The 27,987-nt window shown below is 35.5% G+C and overlaps 1 protein-coding gene across 1 annotated transcript in view; it reads left to right on the top strand.

The window, feature by feature from the left end:
- The first annotated feature begins 6,152 nt into the window (after positions 1-6,152).
- Positions 6,153-27,987, top strand: part of LOC135224366 (uncharacterized) — a 22,111-nt gene continuing 276 nt past the window's right edge. Inside the window, exons 1-2 of the mRNA XM_064263310.1 lie at positions 6,153-6,244; positions 21,261-27,987. The exon at positions 21,261-27,987 is cut by the window's right edge and continues 276 nt beyond it. Coding sequence (XP_064119380.1) covers positions 21,582-21,989 — 408 coding nt within the window. The 5' untranslated portion in view covers positions 6,153-6,244; positions 21,261-21,581 and the 3' untranslated portion in view covers positions 21,990-27,987. The remainder of the gene's footprint in view (positions 6,245-21,260) is intronic.

Here is a 27,987-nt window from a genome sequence, read left to right as displayed (position 1 = left end):
GAAGCCTCATTTGGCAGCATCCAAACAGCTCTCCTCCGAGATGCCGCACTGCAGGAATATCAAGAAGAAGAAACCTACAGCAAACACACTCGCTCGTTCGTTAGTTCGTTCTGTTGTCTTTTGTGACCTCGTTGTGATCCATTACTGCATCACCTTATGGTAATTATGAATACTGTATTTTATGCTTCTTCAGCAACTAGGTGGGTATTGCCGATTTATCATTTTTTGTCATGTTATCTCATGTATCTAGATTGTATATATTATTGTCTATGCTTTGTATATTCCATGTATATGGTCTTGAGCTGATAATAAAGTTTATTATTGATATCAGGAGCGTCTGGAGTTTCTTTAGCGGGTACCTATCCAAGTACTGACCAGATACAATATTGTTTGACTCGCTGAGTAGTCTACGGTATAACAAACATGTTATACGGTAAATTCCCACCTTTGGATTATATAGAAACAATATTATCAGAAGGATGCAGCCTATCTATCTTGATTACGTGGGGAGGAAATGAAAAAAAAGCAATAAACCCTGCATTGTACGGAATAAAATGCGTGACTGAGAACTTCCCCGAAATTTTGGGGCCATATGCAAATGGCTGACGCAAATATATGAAGAGTTTGACACTGAAATAGAGGAAATCCTAGAGAGAATTAAGGAAAATGTGAAACGGTGAGATTCCCCGAAATTTTGCCGTACATACGGATGACGCAAAGGCTTGGGAAATGTGGCGCTTTTTGCGGTAGATTTAACTAATGATAGACGATCTGTAAAATGGAGGCATTCAGTACATTACAAGTTTCACTACTTGGCGTTTAATGACACGAGTGAGGAAGGTGAGATATATGTGTTTGTCCTCATAATTTTAAATGAATGTCGATGTCGTCATTAAATTCCATTACACGTATGTTTGATATATGTATGAGATACCGTGAAGTAATAATAGAGTTCATGCATTAAAGTAATGAGAGAGAGAGGAGAGAGAGAGAGGAGAGAGAGAGAGAGAGAGAGAGAGAGAGAGAGAGAGAAGGCAATAAACGTTAAATGATGTATCTCTCTCTCTCTCTCTCGCTCTCACTCTTCCATATGCAGAATAATTGAAATGTTTCATTAACATACTGAAAAGACAGATGAAATTATACGAAGAATTTTCTGTTGAGACAGTTTAGTAGTTTGCTCTGTGATATAAGATAGAATGATGATGATTGCAAGAAAGTCATTACAACATACAATATACAGAAAATACACACACAAATATATTATATCTATATTATATATATATTATATATATATAAATATATAGTATATATATCAATATAAATATATATTAATCTTAAGGTTCTATCGGTCGCCTTACTATCACGAGAGCCGAACTTCAAATCCCCAGCCACTCCCTCTACTATACATTATGTAATATATATGTATATTTTACAGTTCCCCAACGTGACATCTTCATCCCATCCTCACACCTTCCCTTACCTTACTTTACCCTCTCTGAATTACGCAGTCTGTCAATGACCCTCCCTCCTTACCACCCTACCCACAACCAACACTACGTCATCCCCCCGCCCCACCCCCTTTAACAACCAGGACCCAGGTACCCTATCATCCATCGTGAGTGGTAGGTGACACCTGTTCGACCAATTACGATCCGAGGCGTGTTGGGTCCGTAGAGGTCTTGGCGCCGCAGTGCCTTGCCTTGGCGTCCGGAATTATTTATAGAAAACATAGCTGATTCAAGTCATAAAAGATGTATCAGGAGATTGGCTTTAGGTTTGATGTATGCGTGCTTGCGTTCCTGTTATATTACGCTTGTATTTATATTGAAGGCACAAAATGTACTTTCATGTTTCATGCCGTACATAGCGACGTATATTTATGGTCCCACAAACAAATATCTTTATAACTAAGATGCAGACATTTAAGTTTGTTTTTAAGCTGATTATATATTCGTATACATGCAGGCATATATGCCCTTCAAGATTTCACGCTGCTGTACACACAATATATACATCACATATATATATATATATATATATATATATATATATATATATATATATATATATATATATATATATATATATATATATATATATATGTGTGTGTGTGTGTGTGTGTGTGTGTGTGTGTGTGTGTGTAAGTAAATACCACAGGAAAATGACAAGCAGATTTTCAGTACAAAATGCTTTCACGCTTTTATCCACGCATCTTTGGGGCACAAAGATGCGTAAATATATGCGAGAAAGTGCTTGGTACTGAATTTCTGCCTGTCATTTTCCTGTGGTATTCGTTTATAAACTGGGGTTACAGTATATACATGTATATTAGTAAACCGTTAATATTTTCTGAGACGATACGTCAAAATGTAAAAGCTTTCCTTAAAATGGTAAGATTAGAATGCAACCGTAGCTTAACGATTATGTTTAGTATAGTAGATTCACTGCAACCGTGCATTTGATGTCTAGGCCAGTCCCTTACGACGCTCCTGATTGGCTGTTGATAAGCCAATCACAGGGCTGGAGACTCTCAGTCTCTCGAGAGAGTTCACATTGGCAGCATCTGTTCCTAGCTCTCCTGAGAGATACTTTTGAAAGGAGAGGTGGAACATACATCCTGCCTATGTGAGCTCTCTCGAGAGACAAAGTTTCCAGCCCTGTCATTGGCTTAACAACAGCCAATTAGAAGCGTCGTAAGGGACTGGCCTAGACATCAAATGCACGGTTAATGTGATTAATGTGAATTTACTATAGTACAAGCACCAAATGTATTTTCTTTAGTAATAGTTGAATCTTATGTATGTCATGACCAGTGTAGTAGTGGTAAATCTTGTTGTGATCTATTAATTATATTTATAATTTACAAAACATCTCTGCTTTTGGTAAAGACCCAATAATGTTTTCTTGATAAAAAAAACTAGGCCTACACTGTTATTGTGACTCCGTTGCACCATTAGGAATATTTGACGTTAAGCAACATTGAGTCTAGTAATTACTTGGAAGGGTGATCACCCGTGAATGAATGTTGCAGTCGACATATAACCTCCTGTGCTCATTCCTGTTACTTGTTACGAATTTCAGGAGTCTGGTGCGTGTCACTACGGGTCCCAGTGAGGCTTGAGGCACCCTTGCCTTGGCCTCTCGCGCCAAGTCCTCGAAAGCAGTTATTTATTGTTTCCGCAGTCGTTTTTTTTTCTTTTTTTTTTTTAGCGACTCGATTTGCTTGATAAAGTCGCCGTGTTCGTTATTGATTGGAGAACGTGTGGGAGTCGCTCTGTTATATTTGTTCGCCTTTGATACACGATGATGCAAATAATTCTTTCAGAATCTTTTCCGTCGTCGTCTGTTGCGACATGTTTTCGTAACGCAACTTCGCAAGTTTGGTTGTACCTTGCCGCTTGCATTAGATAACTAGCGCTTGTTGTAAGTTTCAGTACAGCTTAATCCTCTTTCTATCCTGTTTTAATTTTACCTGTTATTTTAATGGTCAGTTTAAATGGATGTTATTGAGATATTATCGTTTACTTTCGAGGGCCCATTTATTCCTCTTCATTCCGTTGTTTTTGCCATATTTCTTCGTTTATGCTAATTCGACCCATACTGGTTGATCCTATACTACTGTAACTGCCTCATCAAAAATGACAACTGCAATAGCATGTCAGTGTTATCAAATATATGGCATACATATGTCGCTCCCTACCTTAGCTTTATGAGATTGTGATAATCAAACGTGGAGGTCACGAACCGTAGGTTATCAATGTTACATTAAAAAAATGAATAAAAATATTGATACATTTAAAGCATACACTTCCATTCCTCCATTATCAGTCTTGCATAACATTCAATAGAGAAAATTATATATATATATATATATATATATATATATAATATATATATATATATCATATATATCATTCACAAGTCTTTTATATTGCCTTGAGCGAGTGGTTATAAAACTAACGGAACCTGCTCTCTCGATTTATTGACGCCCAAATTGATCCCAGATAAACGAAATATATATATATATATATATATATATATATATATATATATATATATATATATATATTCTCCTCGTTTTGCGTATTGTAAGCTTTATCCAGTATTCACAGAAGTCCTAGAAATTAAATAGAAATTTGTGCGTATTCACTCATAAATTCCTAATAATAACTGTCGAAAACAATGAGGGATGAAAGAGGAAGATACCCTTTTGAACAGAACAGAATCAGGAGATCCTCATAATGGGGAAGAACCTCAGATAAGGGGTTGGTTACTGCGTTCATTATACTCTTGAAGTTTTGCCTTTGCTTTATCTTATTTGTTTACAATGTTTGTTTGTATGGTTGTGTTTACGTTGCATGGAACCAGTGCTTATTCAGCAACGGGACCAACGGCTTTACGTGACTTCCGAACCACGTCGAGAGTGAACTCCTATCACCAGAAATACACATCTCTAACTCCTCAATGGAATGCTCGAGAATCGAACTCACAGCCACCGAGGTGGCAGGGCCAATACCATACCGATCACGCCACTGAGGCGCTATTTTGTTTACAATGACCAAGTAGGGAGATAAATGTATACGTAACCCATAACTGTTTTTTCAATAGAAGGCCAGTGTTGTGGGCTACCTAGTGTCCTTGTATAGCCCAGACCCGTGGACAAGAAGAAGAAAGGAGACGGAGATTCCACGGACCTCAAGACCTAGGTAAGTCGTGTTAATGAATGGATTATCACAACAGAATGGGAAGGGCAATGTGGGCCAATGTTGTGTCCGTATGTAGCCCAGACCCGTAGAATAAAAGAAGAGGAAATGAGAGGGGGAATCCTAGGGCTTAGATGGAAGGAAGACCAGAGGATAACTGAATATAAAGACGAAAGGAAGGAAGTTATTGGAATACGTTAATGTCATAAAAAAATGCGAAGAGAATCGGAAACATGCTTTTGTAGCCCAGACCCGCGGAATAAAGAAGTGAAAAAGGAAGAAGAAACGGTTCTGTGTTGCATCAGAGCGATTCTGCCCCATAATAATAATAATAATAATAATATAATAATAATACAGCGGTTCTGTTGATAAACAGACGGGCAACTTTAACGATAAAGACTGCGCGGGAAATAAACAAAATGTTTTGCAAAGCCTATATACTATATATAGACAGCCGGGCCGTAATGCCACGATACGCTAATTTCGGCGTTTATAATTCACACGGGAGGTCTCGCACTTTAAAAATCATCTAAATTTGTCGCCATGGAAGTACGCCCACCCCCTCTAGAGAGGTGACCGGCCCGAAATATATATAATGTATATCATTTATGTCGGGCGACCTCCAGCAATTGGGGCTGACTGCAGGGAATAAACGAAACAACATTTGCAATCATTTTCGTAATTTATTGTTGAATCAAACTTTCCATCTATATATATATATATATATATATATATATATATATATATATATATATATTTACACACACACACACACACACACACATATATATATATATATATATATATATATATATATATATATATATATATATATTATACTCAGTAATTGGGCAGCTACTTGGAAATCTTAGTTTAATGACAAATAATATTGCCAAAACCAGGAAGAACATTCTTTATTGTACGAGCTTTCGAGGTATAAATCACAAAATTACATTAAAATGAATCGTCTTACTAATGTTCTTCCTGGTCTTGGTAATATTATTGATCATGAAGCTATACTCAGGGGTAAGTTCATTCCCAGTTAGGAGTTCTCTCTAATTATTTAAACGAGCGTCATTTGAACCTTCGTAATATATATATATATATATATATATATATATATATATATATATATATATATATATATATATATATATATATATATATATATATATAAGTCCAATACCCAGGATGGCAGTACTACACTCAATAAATCAGACAGACAGCCCGACTGCCCGGAACTTGCCCGAGTACCTCATCCTTATCTGAGCAAGTGATCGCAAGCAAATCAATGCAACGTTGATAAAGACTGATGAGGAATATGGCCCGTGCATTGTGCGTGTGTGGGGGCGAGGAAGCTGGGGGGTTGGGGAAGCGGGGAAGGAGTGGAGGGGGAAGAAGAGGTGGCATTAAACGTCTGGCGCGTGGACGGTCACTCAGTAGTCGCTGGGCGCACGTGGTTGCAACAGCAACACTCTCAAGCCTTCCGCTCTTCCCATATCCTGCCCACGCTGTCTTCCCTCGACCGTAGTGTACAGGTACTGGGAGGGAAGATCGTTATAGCCCGGTCGTGACTCTCTGCGGCGTCCTTCCGACGCGATTGACGTCAATGGTGGCCGCGACAGTGACTCGAAGTGTGTGTGCTTGCGGGATTATATTTCCGATTTGATTTCCTACACGTCAGTGGAAACCTCCGCCGCTGGAGGATTTGCATCACGTGATCAATGCCCTCTCTTTCTCTCCCTTCCTCCCTCCCCCCACTCTCTCTCTCTCTCTCTAACATTTACCGGGCTTTGAAACGGCGGATTTGATGATGAAATCTAGTGCAATCGGACTGCCTTTCACCGCCGTGCTTGGAATATGAAAGGATTTCGCTTCATGGAACGAGAGCTGGAAACCACTGACAAACTGGAGCGGTCAGAACGGCGTTATTGGGAAGAAATTAGCGTAGTTTGAAAGGACCGGCTTCTGGAGTGCCGCAGCTGTTGTTAAGGGGAAAGTTTGTGATAAATCGATTGGCAAGCACGACGGTTTTCTGTGGTGACGGAAAACCGTTTTCTGTAATTACGGTGGGTGTGGTAAAAGGGGTAACCCATTTATCACTCTTCATCGTCTAGTGGGCGAAGGTGTTCTCCTTCAATTATAATTTTTATTGTTATGATTAACGTGTAAGAATGAATACTAACCAAGCCTCAAATGTCATTACCTTGCAAAGCATAAGTTTCATAGAATGAAATAACTATGAAACAATTAAAAAAGAAAGAAAGGAGAATTGCAGGGAAATAACAAATAACCGACCATAAAGAGGGAAATGGCAATACCTTTGTGTGGAAAAAATAACTAATTGTTTGTTTGTGGTGTCTGCTATTATTTGTGTTCCGGAAATATTTTGTATTATGTGCAAGAAACTATTTATATTAACATATCAGTTTTAATTTTTGTGCTTTCGACACTGAATAACAGAAATTGTTATTATACAAATATGCACCAGTTTCCGTCGACGAAGATAAGTTGATAAATAAACAGCCATTCATTTTTCCATTACCATTTTTTTAATCATTCACTATTTCTCTACAGTTCATTTATTGTAATTCCCACCTGCAGAGGCTTCGTCCACCTTTAAAAAAGTCCACCAGTTTTATTTATTTACAAGTTGAAGGGGATGTGGGACCGAATATAACCTTGAAACCTACGCAATATGAAACTCTGCAATTCTGCAATGTTGCGGGGCTGTAAATGCAATAGGAGTTGCATCGACGTCTCCGGAGTGTTTCGGACTTGGCTGTCAGGTCGAGTTGGGTCGTCTCACTGGTTCCTGGAGACAGACTGATCGATTTACTTTCTCTGTTATATACTCGGCTGGCTCGCTGGCCTCATTGTAACCGACTGACACTTGCACGAGACTGCAAATGTTTACTGAAAGTTTTGGACAAGCTGTTTATTTAACCACTTATCTATTTATTTATTTAACCACTTATTTATTTATTTATTTAGTTATTTATTTGTTTATTTATTTAACCACTTATTTATTTATTTAGTTTTTTATTTATTTGTTTATTTATTTAACCACTTATTTATTTATTTATTTGTTTGTTTTACAAAGTAATATCGCCTGACTTACTCTCAGCCCTTTGGTTTTAAACAAGCTGGCGGTACAAGATCTGTGGTCATCAATAACCCCCCCTTTTTTTAAATAAAACTTTTATGAAGATCTTATGAAGATTTTTGCTTTTAAATGGGATATCTGTTTAATTAGTTTTTGTTCATTTGCGAAAAGTGAAAGAAAGCTTGAAATAGTTTTAAACGTTATTTATAATTTTTCTTTTTCTCCGTCTAATGTTCGACTATTTTTTCTCTAAGTTATTTTTCTTACTCCAATTCAAAGTAGTTTTCTATTCTTCCTCTTTTCGTTTCTCATGTTTATTATTATTATTATTATTATTATTATTATGTGTTCAATCTTATGTTGAATGACTTCCAATTATCTCCTTTTCACCTACTATCATTTTTTACTTTTTATCATATGCCTTGTTATCTTCATCATCTTAGCTATTATTATTATTATTGCTATTATCACTATTATTATTATTATACTATTAAGTGTATTTCCTGTTCCTCTTTACTTAATTATTACTTTTATAATATGTCCTTTTACAAAGCGTAAGCCATTACCTGTTCTCTTTCCACTGGCGCAACCTCCCCCTTTTTTATCCATAACAAATTGCACGCAGGAATTCCGGGTAGCACTTGCACTGGGGTTTTATACCAGAAGCTGAGTGTTATGCAAGACAATACATACAGAAGCAAACCATTGATATGTGATACGTGTAAAATCAGGCTATTTGAATAACGTTTGCACCTGACTCTCAACTGATACGTGATGCAGTTTATTGTATAATATGCTTTAGTATAATTGAGCTGTATGACTAATGATATTAATAATATTTTTGCTACTAATTTCAACATAATAATAATAATATTAATAATAATAATAATAATAATAATAATAATAATAATTAATAATAATAATTAATGTAAGTGTGCAACCATGAAAGTGTTGGCCTTGGAGAAAATAACGGAAATGCAAATCGATTACTTAATAAAATCCTAATTAAGTATAAGTGTTTTTTGTCACTCTGTAACTAACACTGAATGCCTTAACTGGATGTTGTGTGACGAAATATCTGAAGGTTTCATGTAGTAATTACTGGGGCATTTAACAAATCTCTTGAGATGCTTTTTCTCATATTAATATATGATTACGACCATTTTTTTCATTTTTTTATATAACATTGCAATTCGCTTTTCTCTCAAAAGAAAACGCCGTTTTCATAAACGTTCCGTTTGATTATTGTGTTTGGCTCAGAAATATTCTGATGTTTGTTTAAAATAATTTTATCGCAATCAAGGAAATAAACTGACGTTTGTTTAAAAGAAATTGATCGAAATTAAAGTTTTTTTTTATGCATGCTTTTTATTTTTACTGTTGGAAGTTATGATCAACCATTCCTTCCGCAAGAGTAGGCAAACTTGACCTCTAAATCATTTCGGAAGCACAGAAGAGGAAAGGAAATTCAACCCCTTCAAATGAATTGCATGAAACATTGCAAGCTCACATTCAAATTATTTACTTTTTTTTCCCTCACCTATTCAGTTCTGCATGACGAACATCTATTTCTTTTCCTTTACTACATAAAACTTTACTTTTTTCCTTCATTGCTTGATGTTCTCTTTATATACATCTCTTTCCTTGTTAAGCATTTGTTATCAGCATCTTTAAAATTTATTTCACTGTATCTGCCAAATAAATTGCCTGTCTTATTGATTTACTTATTTCTTTGGCCAAACAGGTTATGTTCTCATTTTTATTTACGAAATAACGTAAGTTTGGCTTTTTACGAAAATCTTACCAGCAGGCCTCATGACCCCGTCCACGCTGTACTTATAGTATACAGAGCTTGGATGTGCTAATCTTAACTATACCAACCAACCGTAACAGTCAGTAAATTAATTTTTGGGATGTACAGGAATATATCTTATGGGGAGAAGGGACCATCGGACCATAGGATTGCTCAGCCTAGATTTTGAGAGATAAGAATATACTATATTTATTTAATTTTCAAGTTGAACTCGTTTCTGACTGGTTAGACTGCGCCGTAGTAATTGGCGCAAACTCAAAATATCTTTAAAGGCTACTAAACAACATCAGAGGATCGATTTACTTGTCAGTAATTAGACATAAGTAAATGATGTGACATGAGCGAATGAGATTTTAAAGTTAAGCTGACGATAAAAAACTGCGACGATCGAAGAATATGAACATCACTAAAATTTATATATATGAGCAGCAGTCTCCAAAGAGCGTATGAGCATATTTCCCTGGGGCCAATGGTATAATTTTCTACATCTGTAGGATACCGGAAAATGAAACAATAACCTTATGGCTGTGTCGTGGAAAGCGGTCAAAAGCATGGGTTTGTACAAACACACAAACCCATATATATATTATATATATATATATATATAGGATATATATATATATATATATATATATATATATATATATATATATATATATGGGTGTGTGTGCAGTACATATATATATATATACGGATAATTAGTTAATGCATAATATATATATATATATATATATATATATATATACATATATATATATATATTATATATATATATATATATATATTATATATATATATATATATATATATATATATATATAAACAACTTGAAGACAGACCGAATGCGATACTCCTACTAAACAAGTGTTTAAAACTGTAAAGCAATTAAAACAATACGGAAGTTGGGCATTAATCAAAGATTTCAATTTAAACTTACTATTCTCATCTTTCGCTATAATACCATCAAGTCCCAAATTCCCTCCCGAATCTCAGTGAGTTTTCGAAAACTTCATAAAAGTTATTTTGGATGGTTTTTATTGCCCTCGCAGATGATCCAACTCGGTGAAATATTTGTCCCGCGTTATCCAACCGGATCAGAAGTGTTGCAAGTGCAACAACTTTATGGAAAACTCGTCGCAAATTACCTTACGTGTTCCAAAGTTCGTTGCTGGGGGATGTGGTTGATTAATGATCTGATATGATTCACGTGTGATGATTTTTTTTAAATAAGAAGACTCCGAAAGAATAATTTGAAATGATTTGCGATAGGATCATGTTAAGAAAAAAAATTATCTCGTAAACGATCCGCTTTGATAAAGATATATTGCAAGCGAATCAACGTAATTAAAGGTTTCTTTTATTTTATCAAATATCCCAATTACTAAGACGTAATATATTGTGTGAATGAATCGACTTGATAAAAAAATATATTGCAAATGAATCAATATGATGAAAAGGACTTTTAAACCTACATTAATAATTTAAAAGAACGATGCTGATGAATATACTTGATAGAAATAAATTGAAAATGAATAAACGTGATGAACGTTTTTTCCAGTGAATAACTCAATTATCTTGATGAAATACATTGTGCAAATGAATCTATTTGATAAAAATATATTACAAATGAATTAACTTGATATAGTGGTATATATATATATATATATATATATATATATATATATATATATATATATATATATATATATATGAGTATTGATTGTCTACAAGACTGATGCAGATGAAGAAACTTGATAAAAATATCTTGCAAATGAAAAGACTCAGTGGAAAGCAATATAGTGAAGTGAAAGTTGTGTTGGAAATCTGCTTCATTATAAGGTCGTCAACAACCAGATTTTGCTAAACAGTTTTTTCAAATGAATTGGTTTGACCAGAAATGTGCCGTAATTGACCCAGTGTGATGAAAAGTCGTTAATTTGCTAACTTGATCAAAAAGTATTTTGGAAGCGCCTCAGTGGCATGGTTGGTATGGTGTTGGCGTCCTACCTCGGTGGTCGCGGGTTCGATTCTCGGCCATTCCATTGAGGAGTGAGAGATGTGTATTTCTGGTGATAGAAGTTCACTCTGGACGTGGTTCGGAAGTCACGTAAAGCCGTTGGTCTCGTTGCTGAATAACCCACTGGTTCCATGCAACGTAAAGGCACCATACAAACAAACAAAGAGGAGTAAACCAACTTGACGATAAGTGTTTAGTCAGTGGAGTAACTTGATCCTAAGTGCGTTGGCACTTCGGCCAACCTGTTGGAAAATGTCTTCTGAACGGATTGCATGTATACACCGTCCCCTTGTCTATTTATTTATTTATTAAAATTTTAACTTTCTACTGTCTGTGAGGCTACCCAGTCGTGGCACTTACAAACTATACGAGTGAAGGCTGCTATAAATGAAAGAAAAAGCTTAATTATCTTTCAGTAAATGGGCGTCAGTCATGGACTGAGTCGATCGAAATTGTAAAACCAATAAGCTGGCTTGATGAAATGTGTATTGCCAGTTGCCGAGCTAAGTCGAAAGGTTTATGGAAATTGAACAACTTCAATTTAAAAGTGAACTGCCAACGAATTGCCTTCATCGTTATCGTCTTAGAAATAGCCCAATGCTATGAAAAAAAATTCTTGCTAATGGTCTGACGCGATCAAATGTTTGTGCGAAAGAGACCAATGTTTATCAAGTCTTGCAAATAGACTGGTCTTTATCAAATGTTTGATGCGACCAACATTCTGTTGCAAATTGACCAGGTTTATCAAAATTTTGTTGCGAATTTGTTAAATTTATTAAAGTGCTGTTGGAAAAGTGTTAGTTTTATCAAAAGTTTTTTTTTCTTACAAAGTGCTGTTTGTATTCTAGATTAGCGTTAAAATTCTCTTTTAAGTTTCGTTTCTAGGCAAAGTTCTTAGCATATTAGTAGAGGAACTTATCTCTAAAATCGATCGCTGCTATGAAATGAATTAGAGTAGTCCAGTATTCTTTGGAACTTGATTAAATCATAGTAAAACCCCAAGGAAAAGCAGTTTGGCTAAAACATCTGAGCATCAATGACAATACCAGTAGCAATGTGCATGTCTTTAGCTGAAAAGGTAGTTGCAGCCGCAGCAAAGAAATTCATAACATCCACATGAAATCAAGGAAGAAACAAAAACATTACTAAAAGTTTTAGCTCATTCAAGACCCATCGCTCATTTTCAGAACGCTTTGTAAATGCAATAGTTATTGTTTGTTTGTTTGCATGGTGTTTTTACGTTGCATGGAACCAATGGTTATTCAGCAACGGGACCAACGGCTTTACGTGACTTCCGAACCACTTCAAGCGTGAACTTCTGTCACTAGAGATACACATCTCTGACCCCTCAATGGAATGTCCAAGAATCGAACTCGCGGCCACTGAGGTGGCAGGCCAAGACCATACCGATCACGCCACTGAGACGCTCGCCTTAGTTATTGTATCGCTCATCGCAACTGGCGTCGAAGTTATATATAGCGAGATCAGTATACCTGAGCATTACTGGACCATATTAAAATGTCTTAGCGCTTAGGAGCATGAAATTCATGAATAATATGCAACACGCATTATGAGACTGAATAACTATTTATCGTTACCACACCTTATACTAGACCGAAACCGTTTAGCATTCCAAGTCGTGGATCTGTTAACAAGAACGATTTTCATCAATCAAAAGTAAGTTCAAGTCCAGGACAAACCGCAGACACATTATTTTAATCAATATCGGGCCATTCAACCCTTCATGCCGTTGGCTGTCGTCACGCTGTCACAGGAAGACAGGAAATTAAACAAAAGGGGTTTGGAGGTGGAGCTTTATGAGCCATGTGTGAATATTATTAAGACGAGAATTTTATACCGTCAAGATTAAGAAGTTTGTGTCACATAACACAACATTTTGAACGTTATATTGATTCTGTTATGCTCTACGCTCCGAAAAGCATTTATTCCTCATTGATTAGTGTTTGTAAATAGTAAACAAGTTCCCAGCGATAAGGATTGTGGGATTATTACGAGGGCACTGGATTTAGCAAAATCGTTTATGCGTCTAAAGATGGATCCGGACTTGAATCAAATTTTTTTATTTATTTCTTTATTTGGTGAAGGTTCGAACTTTCAGTGTTTTACAGTTTGGGGAAACTACTTTTCGGAAGGCACCATTCAACGAAAGTGTTTTAGAAATTTAAAAAATTGAGAGAACAGAAAACTACATAAAATGAACACGAACAAGTATATGCATCGCGTGTGACCGAACTGCTACTACAGTGAAGGTGCGTGTTCTAATATGATGCCAGTCTCAATTCTGCCATAGTGCTGACAGTACGACCGGCACTGCAGCGAACGTATGCGTGCTTATAAATTTCACATATAGTATACATTCTACGCAAAATAGATCAAATTCCCAAGTTAGAAGCGTGAAAACTTAACAGAAAAGAAGTTAATATATGGACCAGGGAAATGAGTGAAAGTCAATATAGGAAATAATTCAAATGAAAGAATCAGAATTAAGATAGAAATTAAACATTTTGAACATATTACTGTCCAAGTGCTGACAAAAGGAACAGCGCGTTATTTTATGCGTGAAGGAAATTTGCAAATGCCTATATCGATGAAGCAAAACTGAAAGACAAGGAAAAGTCGACTGTGCACGAAACACCAGTTCTATCCAAACGGGGAAAAAATAAAAAAGGAAAAGAAACAGTTGAAAATAAACAATTCATTTTGGTGTGACAAGTAACACACACACACACAAAACAAAATTTCCTAACAAGAAAAATTCCAGAAAAAGGAAAAGAATCAGTTGAAGATAAACAATCTTTTGTGGTGAGAGAAGAAAAACAAGGGGAAGTTTCTGGCAAGAAAAATTTAGAAAAAAGAAAAAAATACGAGAAAAGATAAAACAGAACCCAAACAGACTACCACACCAGCATCGTTCAGTAGGAAAAACGAGCCAAAGTGCAAAAGCGTTATGGTCCCTGAAATGGGTGTTTTCGCCGAAAAAAATAAAATAAAAAAAAAAGACAGGGTGGAGGGCAAGGCCGGTTGGTTCTGCTTACGACCAGGGGTGTGGGGTAGGGGCTTGGAGTGGGGCTAGAGAAAAGGAAAAGAATGGAACACAAAAAAGTTGCAGTCAGTGCTAATCGTTGGTAATAAACTTAGATGAAATGTGGTGGAAAGAGGTGACTTTTTTTTTTTTTTTTGCTTTTTAGAAGATGGGTATCTTATTTTCAAAGCTGACTCCTGTCTCTTATTGCTAAAATTCCGGTTTTGTACCTGTACCAAGACGTCTGAATGAGCGTAACTGGACAATAATAATTATAATAATAATAATAATAATAACATGGGGAGAGAGAGAGAGTCATACCCGAAACTAATTTCTCTACTTCTCAGCATCGGACCCAGACAACGTGGCATGTGCCCATCAAGGAGCAACCTGTGCCTCTGTCGTGCCAAGAGACGCCAGTCAGTCGTTCCTGAGACGATCACGCAATTGAATCATTACTGACCCAACATGAGGTCACGTCAGTATTTTTGCCACTCGACGGATCGATCCTAAATGTTCTTAGTCGACATGATAACGATGTGATGTCATTTGGAAGTACACACACGCACACATAGTGTATGTATATTTTATATATATATATATAATATATATATATATATATATATTTATATATATATATATTATATATATATATATATATATAGATGATATTTACATATCCTTGTACGTATGTTTGTATACATGGACATAAAAATATTGTCGTTGCTTATATGCACGTAAATATACTATATATACTATATATATATATATATATATATATATATATATATATATATATATATATATATACACAAAAGTACAATTTTGTAATCTTGTATGTAATAATATTGTTTACATAATTTTCACGTGTATATTTACACGAACAGTTAAACATTTCACTCCAGATGCAAAACATGTAAGTAGTAAAACAGGACATATGAATATTATAGTATATGATAGTTAATGTTGGAAATCTACAATAGACAGAAATGTAAGCATGTAAACAAAAAGGATAAATTAAATTAAAACAATTAAACAAAATAAGTTCATTGAGATTAATAAAAAAATATCATTGATTGATTTTATAGGATATGAAGTTGCGAAAAATGTCTTCCGGGTTTTCATACTAATAGAATTAATTTTTTTTTATTTTAGATATTCGCGTTTCTTTACGGCAGAACTTCGCGAAACAAGTTAGTGGTTTCCTGAATTGCATTACAAAGTTATAAATTGGAAGGAAACGTTTTTTTTCCGCGGTAGTTTGGCAAATAGTCGTAAAGTGGACACAAGCTAGTTTTAGCATTTTGTAAAACTATAAAGCCATTTTACGAATTTATGGGAAAATCGCAGATGACGGAGGGCAACAGTTCCAGGAAATGAAATGAAGGTGGGAAGAACAAATGAGTGAGTTTATGTGAAATGCAAAATTGTAATAACAGAGAGAGAGAGAGAAATATTTATACAAAACAAACATACACACACATATTATGATAGATCTATATAGGTATATATATATAATATATAAGATATAATATATATATATATATTTATGTATTTATTTATTCACGTCTCCCCCCGTCGTCGAGATAATAGTATATATATAGATTATATATATATATATATAATATATATATATATATCATGTCTATACACACATATATATATATATATATATTTATTTATTTATTCATCTGTCTATATATATATATATATATTAATAATATTAAAAAATTATTAATTATAAAAAAAAATATATTATATATATAGTATATTATATTAATATACATATATCTATATATATATATGTGTATGTGGGAGAAAGTGAGAATGAGAAATATATACACATATATATGTATATCTATATCCATCTATTCATATATATCTATGTATGTGTGTGCGAGAGAGAGAGAGGGACCTTTGAGATCTCACATTCTGCGTGTTGAATGTCTGTGATAATTGACAAGGCGAATCTTCAGTTGGAGCAACAACGTCCTGTCATTGGGAGCAACTCAATAATTACAGCAAGACAGTTTTCGACCAAATTAATTAGCAGAGCGCATGGTGACCTCGCAGGTCATGAAAGGTTAATTAAGTGAATGGATGGCAAACGATCAAAGACTTGCAACGAGGCATTAATACGGTACATAATCCTTTAACATATATAAGTTGAAAAGAAAGATATGCCTAACCGCCGCCCTTCTCTTTATCTCTCTCTCTCTCTCTGTTAGTTCGTATATGATACATTTTGTTAATTACGTACTGCACTGCTTTCTTGTGTCTTTGCTTGTAATGTACATGTAGCTAAAGTAAATGTGATGGAATAGCAATATATAGAATTCCTGGTAAATATACTTAAAGCACTCCATATACGGTAAATCTGATAAATTTCAGTAAAATTAATCTAATCACCATTACCTCTTTCTCTCACACACACACACATATATATATATATATATGTATATGTATGTGTGTATATATGTATATATATATATATATATTAAAATCTATGCATAATAAATGGCCTCTATATATATTTTCCAGTTTATCTAATATGGGCATATGAATAAGATAATTCACTATTTATATACCCCGCAGTGGGTAGCGCCGTCAGTGCACCTCCATTGGTGCACTGTAGCCTTTACTGAAGGGTCTTGGCAGCGTCCCCTCGGCCCCTAGCTGCAATTTCTTTTATTCCTTTTACTGTACCTCCGTTCATATTCTATTTCTTTCATCTGGCTTTCCGCCTTCTCCGACTATTATTTCATAGTGCAACTGGGATGTTTCCTCCTGTTACACCTTTCAAACCTCCTTACTGTCTTTTTCCCTTTCGGCGCTGAATGGCCTCACAGGTCCCAGCGCTTGCCCTATATCCTATACGTACACTATTCCACGATTATGTATTATGTTAATTTATCCTTATGTCAAGAATGAAACAAAAACAACGAAAATGTCGTTGAACGATGCAGTTATTGACAAGCAGCGAAGAGCGCAGAGAGATGAAGTGAGTGAGATTTAAATATTTCACAGCCGACAGAAAATACCGAAGTTCGGCTGTCACACAGATGGCATTTCCATGACAGATTGACCCAGGTGAAATGCCCCAGAGGAAAGGGGGGTTACTTAACGCCCCCGTTACCCCAAAACCCCTCCCATCCTTTGATTTATCAGACTTTCCGTGTCCACATTAATCTTACACTGCATACAGAATGATTATAAACTAATATAAAGTAGAAATGGCAATACAGTGGCTCTCTCTCTATATATATATTATATATATATATATATATATATATATTAGATATAATATATAGTAATATATATATCTAGATTATATATGTATATATACTATATAATATATATATATATATAATATATATATATATATATACGTATGTTAGCTTCCTAGTGATCTCATGAAAGCCTTTTGTGAAACATGAGGGATTATTAAAATTTAGATTTTACTCTTTATTGCAAAATGATTACTTAAAAGGTTTAATGAATTATTCTTCAATTCTCTCTCTCTCTCTCCATCTCTCTCTTGAAAACCCTAGAGGCTAGTGGGTAGACCCTATTATTATTATTATTATTATTATTCAGAAGATGAACCTTATTCATATGGAACCAGCTCACCACAGGGGGAATTGACTTTCAATTCAATCTTCCAAAGAATATGGTGTTCATTTGAAAGAAGTAACAGAAGGTAATAAATAGGAAATACAGAAAGAAGAGATCAGTTATTAGAAAAAAAGAATCAACAAAGCAATAAATAAGTAGCATAAAATGTCAGTAAGTTATGGTAAGAGATGTTCAGCACCACGAACGAACAAATGGCATTCAGGTTCATATTCCACGTACTTACAGGGCTGTCATAACAAAACATAGGTTCTTCTGATCAGATGCTTAAATCGGAAAAACTGGAAATCTTGACTGGCTATCTTGGCAACTGCCCATTTCGTTTTTCAGTCGACCTATGAAATTCACTCGCTAAGTCCCCTGGTCCATCTGAAATGGAAAAGTCGATGTTACAATTAAAACGAATCATCTCCCACTCTAATCATGGTTATATCATTTATCATCGTTCCGAGAATCCCGGTATTAGGTCTTATGATTGCATTCATTATCCCGTTTCATGTATCATTAAGGAGACTGCTTGGATTGCATTCATTATCCAAGACAGATGTTGAGCACGTGGTTCGGGGCGCCTCTGTAATGCTTCATATGTCCCTCCATCTCAAATAATGTGGTTTCATACTTCATTCATTAACCTTCAGGTACGTCCGATTAATTTCTGGCCCCAGTAGCTCCATCCGTTGGCTTTCTTGAATTCGTTGGTCCCCATGAGGGACACCGCTTGCAGTGCGCCTTATGTGCCACACTGTAAACGATGCTGAAACTTGTTTACAGCGTTCCATATGTTACGCGCTGCTGAAGCGCAAGAGCCCGTGCCAGCTCAAGATAGAAAGCGTTCCTGTTTTCTATCGCTTGCTTTTGGACTCTTCCTAATTAGCTGTCCAACTTCTTTTATTTTACTCGGCTCCAATTTTCACCTCTTTCTTAAGAACAAAGTTTCAGGGGGAATCCTCTTAGAGCCTGAAAATGGAACTTGGTAGTCCCGTTAAAATTCTCTGTAATCATTTAACCGTTAGTGAGAGAATCTAAATCCCTCCCGTGGCTGGGTCGATAGCGTAGTGAGCTCCATTACTAACGTTGCATCCAACGAATCTGAAGGCTTCACCATCGTGTCCTGGCAACCTACTGATCAACAGGGCTCGATAATAAAGCATCCAGAATCGTTGGTATGGGGCCTGGAATCACCCCTTTTATGCCAGGATAGGTAGAAAGGGTTGAGCGTAAGATTAACGCCTCCAAATCCTGCAACAGACTTTATGTGTCCGTTGTGAGAGCCGAAGGCTCTAGAGTGAACGAGGCTGAATGTTTATTATTTGGTAAAGGATGCAATTGTAGTCTAACGAGAATAACAAAGGCACGTTTCCATTTCGTCCAAATTATAGCGATTCCCAGGAATAGTTCGAATTTGACTCCCCCATCTAATATGTCCTTCCAGAGCATCTGTTTCACTCCCTACGCTGGAGAATAATAATAATTGTTTTCTATTATGACTCTGCAGATGTCCCATTTCCCGCTTTAGTGGTTGATGGTAATTCAGAAAAGTCATTAAGGCTGAATGCAATAGGTTTTGTTTAGTTGTTCATTGAATGGGTGAGAAACTCATTGCACTTAGCTTCAAATGTTATATTTTTAAAAAAGGTCTTATGAAGAAATAGTACTACTACTAGTAATAATAATAATAATAATAATGTTCCGGCACTTTTACTGATCAAGTTTTGCAAAGGCTCATGAACTTGAAAATCAAACATCCACGAAATAGACAATTAGTAATTAGTGATAAAAACGGACAACATATACAGTAGTAAAGAAACAAGAGTATAAATGTCTATGATAAACATAAACACACACAGATATATATATATATATATTATATATATATATATATATTATATATATCTGTGTGTGTTTATATATATATATGATAAAGTTGAACACACGTCGCTAATATTATCAATTAGCAATAATTAGCTCTGAATCTACGAAGATAATTAGCTAGTATCGATGATAAGTAAAAGTAATACATAAAAGATGCAAAATATATAAGGAAGGGAAAGTATGCCAGAGTGTACTAACCTTCAAGCAATGGAAACTCGACCTCATGACCATTAGAGTCCATTATATACATCATTAGAGTCCACTAGATGTGGTTAATAATAGTGACAATAATAAAATATCCCAACACATACATAGATAGATAAGAATATATGACATACACGCATAAATAACTAAATAAACAGGTACAAAGCTCAGGCTACACTTTCCGTAATATATGAAACAATTGTCATGTTTTGAACGCAAACGGGTCGGCAAACGTGGCGCCTAATCCAGTTAAAACATGCTTATGAATATACCTGTTTAATATTGAAGTTTCCTCGATGGAGGGATCGCTGGGAGATTAAATTGATGACAATATAATTTCCGGGCATTAAGAGTAATGCAGGCAATGATACGTGCACAGTAAACAACGCGTGTTTGATGTTGTTACACCCGTGTTCTCTTAATTTTTGGAGGAGATTTCGATTCAGCGCAAATACTCAATGCGATATCCAGAAATATATTATCTTAGAAAAAGTGTGTATTTATATTCATGTAGGTGAGGGTATTAGCAAACCACTTACGGCAATCATTGTTCTAAAGCTTTCCTTCATTTAGGTAAAGTGTGTATATTTAAAAAAATATATATGTATGTCATCTAAAGTATACAGCAGTTCCTTTCATAAAAGCAAAAATGATTTCATAGCAAATATGGTTACTTCTATTTATTACGACACAAAAAGCATCTATTTTCCAGGTACTTTAGTGTAAGGTAAAATAGAAATTCATTCAACGTATTTGATGGTCAGGTCCAAAAGACATCAGTGCTTATTCATTAATTATCACTTATTGTTATACCTTAGTGAACCCATTCAACAAACTTGAACTTACACCTCATTCTTTTGTTTCAGATGAGCTGACTCTACTAGAAGGTACTCCTAAGGAACAAGAACTGCTTTTAGCCTAGGAGGACATAAGTGATTAATGTGTAAACTTCCTGAAAATGTTTGAGGATACCGATTGAACCTGCAGAAACCCCTACGACTGTGGATAAGGAAATACAGCAGAGATACTGAAGAGACACTACAAGATTGATTATATAGCAGTCAGGTTAGATAACACTGGATAAGTTGTGAGAAGAAAAACAAAGAAAATTACAAGTAAAAGCAGATATACTCATAGAAGTGTAAATTTTGTCGTTGTTGCTATCCAAAGAAACCGTGGAATCACCAATGAGTTGGAAAGCTCTCTTCTGGACTTTGCTCCTAATTGTGCTCACAGTCATGAAGGTGGTTGTCACCATCGTGATCACCACCGTCAAGACCATCCTGGTCAAGAACGACTGGCTGTGGGTGGAGGTGGGCCATATGATCGTCTCCTTCGTCAACCAGCTCTTCACCTTCGTCGTCGACCTCATCAACATGCTCTTCAGCCACGTCTTGGCCACTCTGCTCTACGACATCACTAACTTCATCTACGGCATCTTCAGCCTGGTCGTGTCTCTTCTGTCGAAGGCCATGACCCTATCCTTCTGGATCGTTCGGTACGTGGTCAGCCGCTGGAGGGAGGTATCCTTTCAGTCGATCAGGAAGGCCAACCTTACCGAAGAGTCTACGCTGGCGCTGGACGACAGAAGCTAGTAGGAACGGTTGGCAACGGGGCTGAACTGTACATATGGTGTACATTAGCATATACCATCCAAATACCAAGTTATTAATGCACTGAAGTTAGAAGCAAAATGGAAACTTTACAGGACTACTAAACTTTTTAAGGGTGATGAATGTGCGGGGTTGATAATTAGCCTTAGACTGGAGAAATTCTACTTTTAGCATCGTGTGCTATCTGTCTGATTACAATATGAATTTGTATTCTTATTATTTATTGTTATGGGAGACAGAGAAATAGTGATGAATAGTTACTGAATCAGAGCAATACGGACTTTCAGGCAGTTCACTTTTTTTTTTTTTTTTTTTTTTTTTTTGTCTTAGTGTTAGCTAGAAAAGTAACAAACGAAACTAATTTTAACTCCGATGGTAATTATTCATAATCAAAGGTGACCCTCTTTAATAACATTAGTCTTAATAATTTTCTTCATAAAGTTATTTAAACAAATTTCTGTGATCACTATTATAGTACTATTTTTTTCTTTTATTGGAGCATGAACATCTTGACACAACACACCTGTTTATGGTTAGCAGTATAAGGGAGATTTATCATCTCAAAGAATGACGTTTGTTCCAGTTCTCAACTTATCTAAGGTGAGGAGAGAATCTAATGATAGAATTCAAATGCGTCTCGACAGGCTACTCGAAGCCTATAAACTTAATATCATTTTACAGCGCTTTTTTGGTGAAAAACCCGTTACCTCAGACAATTTTAGTCCCTCGCAAGACCGACTTTAGATCAAGGAGATGTCAAAGGAGCTGGTTTCTGGCATCTTAGGAAAAAGATTATCACGTGCACATGCACCAGTAATTGAGTTTAACCTGTCTTCTCTACTGAAGTTTCTTATCAACCCTGAAACATTAGCACTTAGAACTGTAAATAGGATTAAAAACTGTGGCTGTAAATGAATCTAGATATTAAAATATATCTGTAGCCAGCATATTTAACAGTAATTTCAGATTGTATATTTTTATTTATCTCGATTCCAATCATTTATGTACATAAGAAAATTATTGATTTCCGTGTTGATGTAACATACTTTCGCCCAGTAGATAACATGTAACATCTGGCAATACCTTGCAGTATATACCTTTTATTCAAAAATTCCGTTTCTCCCTTGTCTCCTCATTTTCCCGCGCATCAGTATCGCCACGTACAAGGGAGCGTTCAAAAACTCCACGAACCCAACCTAAAAACCGCCCGCGACATCCGCTCGGAAACGTCATTTAAAATAGTGTTTTCTGAACAATTAGAATAATAATCGCTATATTCTTTTACTCTCTCGCAGCGGATGAGATAACTGTGATTGTATACTTAGTCAATTACTCTATTGATCATTCATTCGACAACGTGACTTTCAAATATGTGATAAAAGACGGTTACCGATCTCGAAATGGCTCTGGTCCTAGGCCGATAGTAGCTGGAGTCGGCGTGATTTGGCTAAAGCTTAGTCCCTGTCACAAAGCTCTTGGAGACCAATACCGTTCCTTAATTTCAATTACACCCGTTTTTCTATTATCGTGTTCGTGTGTTTATATCATTATGTAGATCCGAAGCCTAGAGATACAAGAAACACTGTATTTACTATTAGCAATCTTAGGCCTATCTCACTTGATCCAGCCCTGATCCACAAGGTGATAGTAGAAAGACCTACTTATGTAGGTTTAATCTTGATAAAACTCCTCAAGCTCTGTGACAGATATAGGCTACGGCAGCGTCACTCGCATTCTCCAAGACGTTCCGATTAAGTAGAGTTTCTATGAAGTTACCTATAGCAACTGCATATTCCTGGACTTCCAACTTACCCGGCCTTTGATTATAGATCAACTTCTCCATAGCATCTAACGATTCTTGAATTCACTTCACATGACATTCGAACACTAAAGTCTTCTGTAACTTCAACTATCGAGTTTGACACATCTAAAGATTCGAACGCTTACGAATGCTTCGGTCTAACTCCCTCGTAGTCTCCTTGTCTCATTTTTCCCGCCTTGACTGTTCTTCCCGAATTATAAACGATAACGATACTGAATGAGACAAATATAGTTAGAATAGCGACGTACTCAATATCTTAGACGGCGGCTAGACTTAGAATAAATCAATATATGGTTTGGTGTTGGCGTTGAAAAAGTATAATTACTGTAAACGCGATATTGTAAACCGTATTTAGTAAGCTTTGCGGTTAAACCCAGTTATACATCATGACATTATTATCAGCATGAAAGTATTAGTATTGTCTCTTGATGATTAATTTTTAGAAACAGTTGTACTCTCGATTTACATATAGTTTCATCCTTATTTATCATCTATTTAGGTAATATATTGTTCTATGATAGAATAATCATGAAATCAATTTTATCAATTCTCTTAATGTCATGTTATTTTAGTCATACCAAAGAAAAATGTTAATTTTTTTAAGTTATCTGTTTTTATTTCTTAATCTGACAAATCTCTGTTGTAATACTAATTCTCAGTTAGTAAGATTTTACATTGGCCGTATTCGAATTAGTAATTATATATCGAGTATCACGGCTGTTCATAGTAATTTTCAAAATCTGTAAGGATATGTTAGGATTAGGTATAATTAGAGAAGAAATGGTGCCATTCTATATAAGGGATATAATGTGATATATCAATAGTGTTATCCAAAGTACATATTCAGTTCAGTTATGTCTATTAGGTCAAAGGAAGTCAAGTTACCGTTGTTGTTTATCGATGAATTAATATTAGTTAAAGAATTTCACCCCTTTACAAGGGATAACAAGTGATATAGCAATAGCCATGTATATGATGCTCATTTAGTATGGATGTATAAACAGGGTCGAAAGAAGAATTTGCTGTTGTTTATACTGGTGATTTTAAGAATGTTGTTCCCGAAGACTCTAGTGACCCACGCAGGGAACTAGATATATCTTGAATACATCTGTTTTAAAATATCTGTATGTGTATCTATATTCAGAGTTTGTTTCCCATAACTGCAGGATAATACGAGAGAGAGAGAGAGAGAGAATTTCCACGCACTTTGGTGATATTATTTTCGACGTATGTGTGTATAATAAAACACAATTGTTTAGGCACACATACACGCATAAGATGACATACGTTCATATATTCGTACAAGCACCCGTCCAACGATGGGTGCGTGAATGTGCACATATATGTGTTTATAGTCTCAACCAAAAATGATCTACAGAATATAATAAGAAAATACATCTAATTGTATATATAATATCTCACTTTTGTCAGGAAACAAAATATATGATATATATATGTGTGTGTGTGTATATGTATGTATGTATGTATGTATATGTATACACACATATATACTATAATACATATATATAAAGAAATATGGATATTCATTACATTATTACTATGTTGTACAATATGATTACTAAGTGTTTTATATGGGTTAAAGATTATATATCTGCCTTTATATATTTATTGTAGTGTCGTGTTAATGTATTTCTCTGAGATTTATCCATATATTGTATATTCAAGGCTGCACCTGGAACGAGAACTTTAATCCAGAGATTTTGCTTTTCGGATATGTTTTTCATGTTGGAACATTTTCCTCTATTTCCCGTCAATTTTTTCCAAAGACTATCTTAAAAAAAGCGAAGTTGAAACGATATTAACTTTGCCAAATATTTTCTTATGTCTGTATATGAAAATACTCAGATTAGGCCTATATTTAAGAACTAGGGAACGTCATGTGATCTCACTGACCTATGATTCGACCGACCGACCTGACATATACCTCACCGGTGACCTTAGGCTTAAGCATTATGACCCTCCAATCTGTAACAGCACATCCTTCGTTCCTGGTAACAGATTCGCGTGTATTTTCACCTATGGAATTTTTGCAACAACCATTCCAAGTAAACTGACTCGAGGTATAAGCTTGGCAACTGTTTTATGCTAGTTTCCAAATTAGCTGTTTAGTGACACATGGCAACTATTTCATTTAAAGCGTTTGAGATCGCTTCATGCCAACCGTTCCCAATACACTAGTTGGTGACGTTCGTACGTTGCGTCAACCATTTCATATAACCATTACAACTATGAATACCGTTTTATGATTTCAGCAACTATTTCCTGCAGACTATACTAAATAAGCCGGCATGGGCACCCGTAGCATATTTTCCAAGAGGGGGCAAATTATATATACATATATATATATATATATATATATATATATATATATATATATATATATATATTATGCAGTGGAATTGCGATGTCAATAATTTAAGTGAAGCAAGATGCGATAAAGAAAAAATACAGTGTTACGTTGACTATATTTCTATAGTTCCATGTACTGTTCAGCTGAATTCAAATATTTCTGGAAAGAACAAAGCAGTTATACGTATACTGTATAGAAATATTATACAGTACATCATGATACCTTTAATTCACTTAAACTGAAAGAATATATTGTAAAATGGAAGGAAAACAAAGTGATGACGTTAAATGTAATAAATGTAATATATATATATAATTTTTTCCAGGATTTCAGTAGGGGCAAGTGCCCCCTCTTGCCCCTTTGTGCGGGCGCCCATGTAAGCCGGCATGTGACAGCAACTATTTTTTGTATGATGGGAAACTTCATTTTACTTTTAGCTTTTGCGAGAGAAATGCCATCTTTCTTTACTTGACCTGAGGACTTACAGAACGTCCCATAGATAGTTTGTACCAGGAGGCATATTCCCCAACTGTAACCGAGTGCCGAACCTTCCCTGAAAAAGCGGGACGCCATATTTCAAAAACTAACCATAGAATCTTCTTGAAAATAATCTCATTGTAATTCCCATACCTAACTGCTCTCATTTCTTCAAAATGTAACCGATCTTGACGTAACCTAGGGGTATGGCAAAAAAAAAACCGGGGTTAGTGCAATGCTATACATCTCGGGAATTTGCTACCCGGAGATGGCTCCCAGAAGGCTTATAATACTGAAGATATAAGTAGAAAGATTTAGTATATTGATGAAAAGTTTTTGTACAGAAAACTCTATCTCTGTAAAAGCATGCATGAAGGGACAGGCTCGAAATTATATCTAGGGTATAACCGAAAACCAGATTTCAATGAATGATTTAAAAAGATTATTTTCGTTAGTCTCACTGCGTACACAACCTTATGAGCAAGAACAGCCTCAGGAGAATGGAACGCCCTGATGTGAAAAGTGTGAGACCAGAACCAAGAAATGAGAACTATTTTAAATTGCAAAAGAAAACGAATAGAAGGATCAGGTATGATTAAGGGATACATGAAATCAGCTTTAACCAGTAGACTAAAATTGTACCATAGACTTACCATGACCTAAGTAACTAACCGATGAAATAACTCTTCAGGTGCTGGATTTTCTAAATGAGTTATGACGTCACGAGATCCACGATTGCTGTTATGAAGGACCTTTGTCAAATAATTCTAGCCGACTTATTTAAACAGTGTAAAAGGGGGAGGTTGTGGAATAACCAGAAACGTTAATTACAAATTGCACTAAAAGTAAATGATATCGAAAACCTTTAAGCTTAAAGTAAGCCTAGCAGTTTGAAAGGAAATCCTTAAAATTCCAATATGATACTAACATCCCCTTAAAGAAACCGCTGGCATACTATACAAAGCCTTAGAAATTTTCTAAAAGCTGGTAATAATGGGAACTCTAAATATGAACGGAGAAAAGATCACAAACCTTTGTTTCAGATATACATAAAAGGATTAATATTTTTTAAAGCCTTTATACTCCCCCCCTTCCCCTTCTCTCCCCCCCTTCCAGAATTCAAAGACTCAAGCACAAGGTTTGTGACGTCCTAACTTCTTTTGATGATTGAGACCTTACTTCCTCCCTGCTAGTGCCTTCTTTTCACGGTAAGGGCTTACCTTGATGTATGCCTCTCTCTCTCTCTCTCTCTCGCTAATCCCTTCCTTCTGCTGTTTGCGCTGACGGAGAGGAATTAAGTTTTATAAAAT

The sequence above is a fragment of the Macrobrachium nipponense genome, chromosome 12 (genome assembly GCF_015104395.2).
Source record: "Macrobrachium nipponense isolate FS-2020 chromosome 12, ASM1510439v2, whole genome shotgun sequence".
Lineage (NCBI taxonomy): Eukaryota > Metazoa > Arthropoda > Malacostraca > Decapoda > Palaemonidae > Macrobrachium > Macrobrachium nipponense.
Note: the sequence above shows the minus strand (reverse complement) of the source record. Positions and strands in the feature narration are given on the sequence as shown.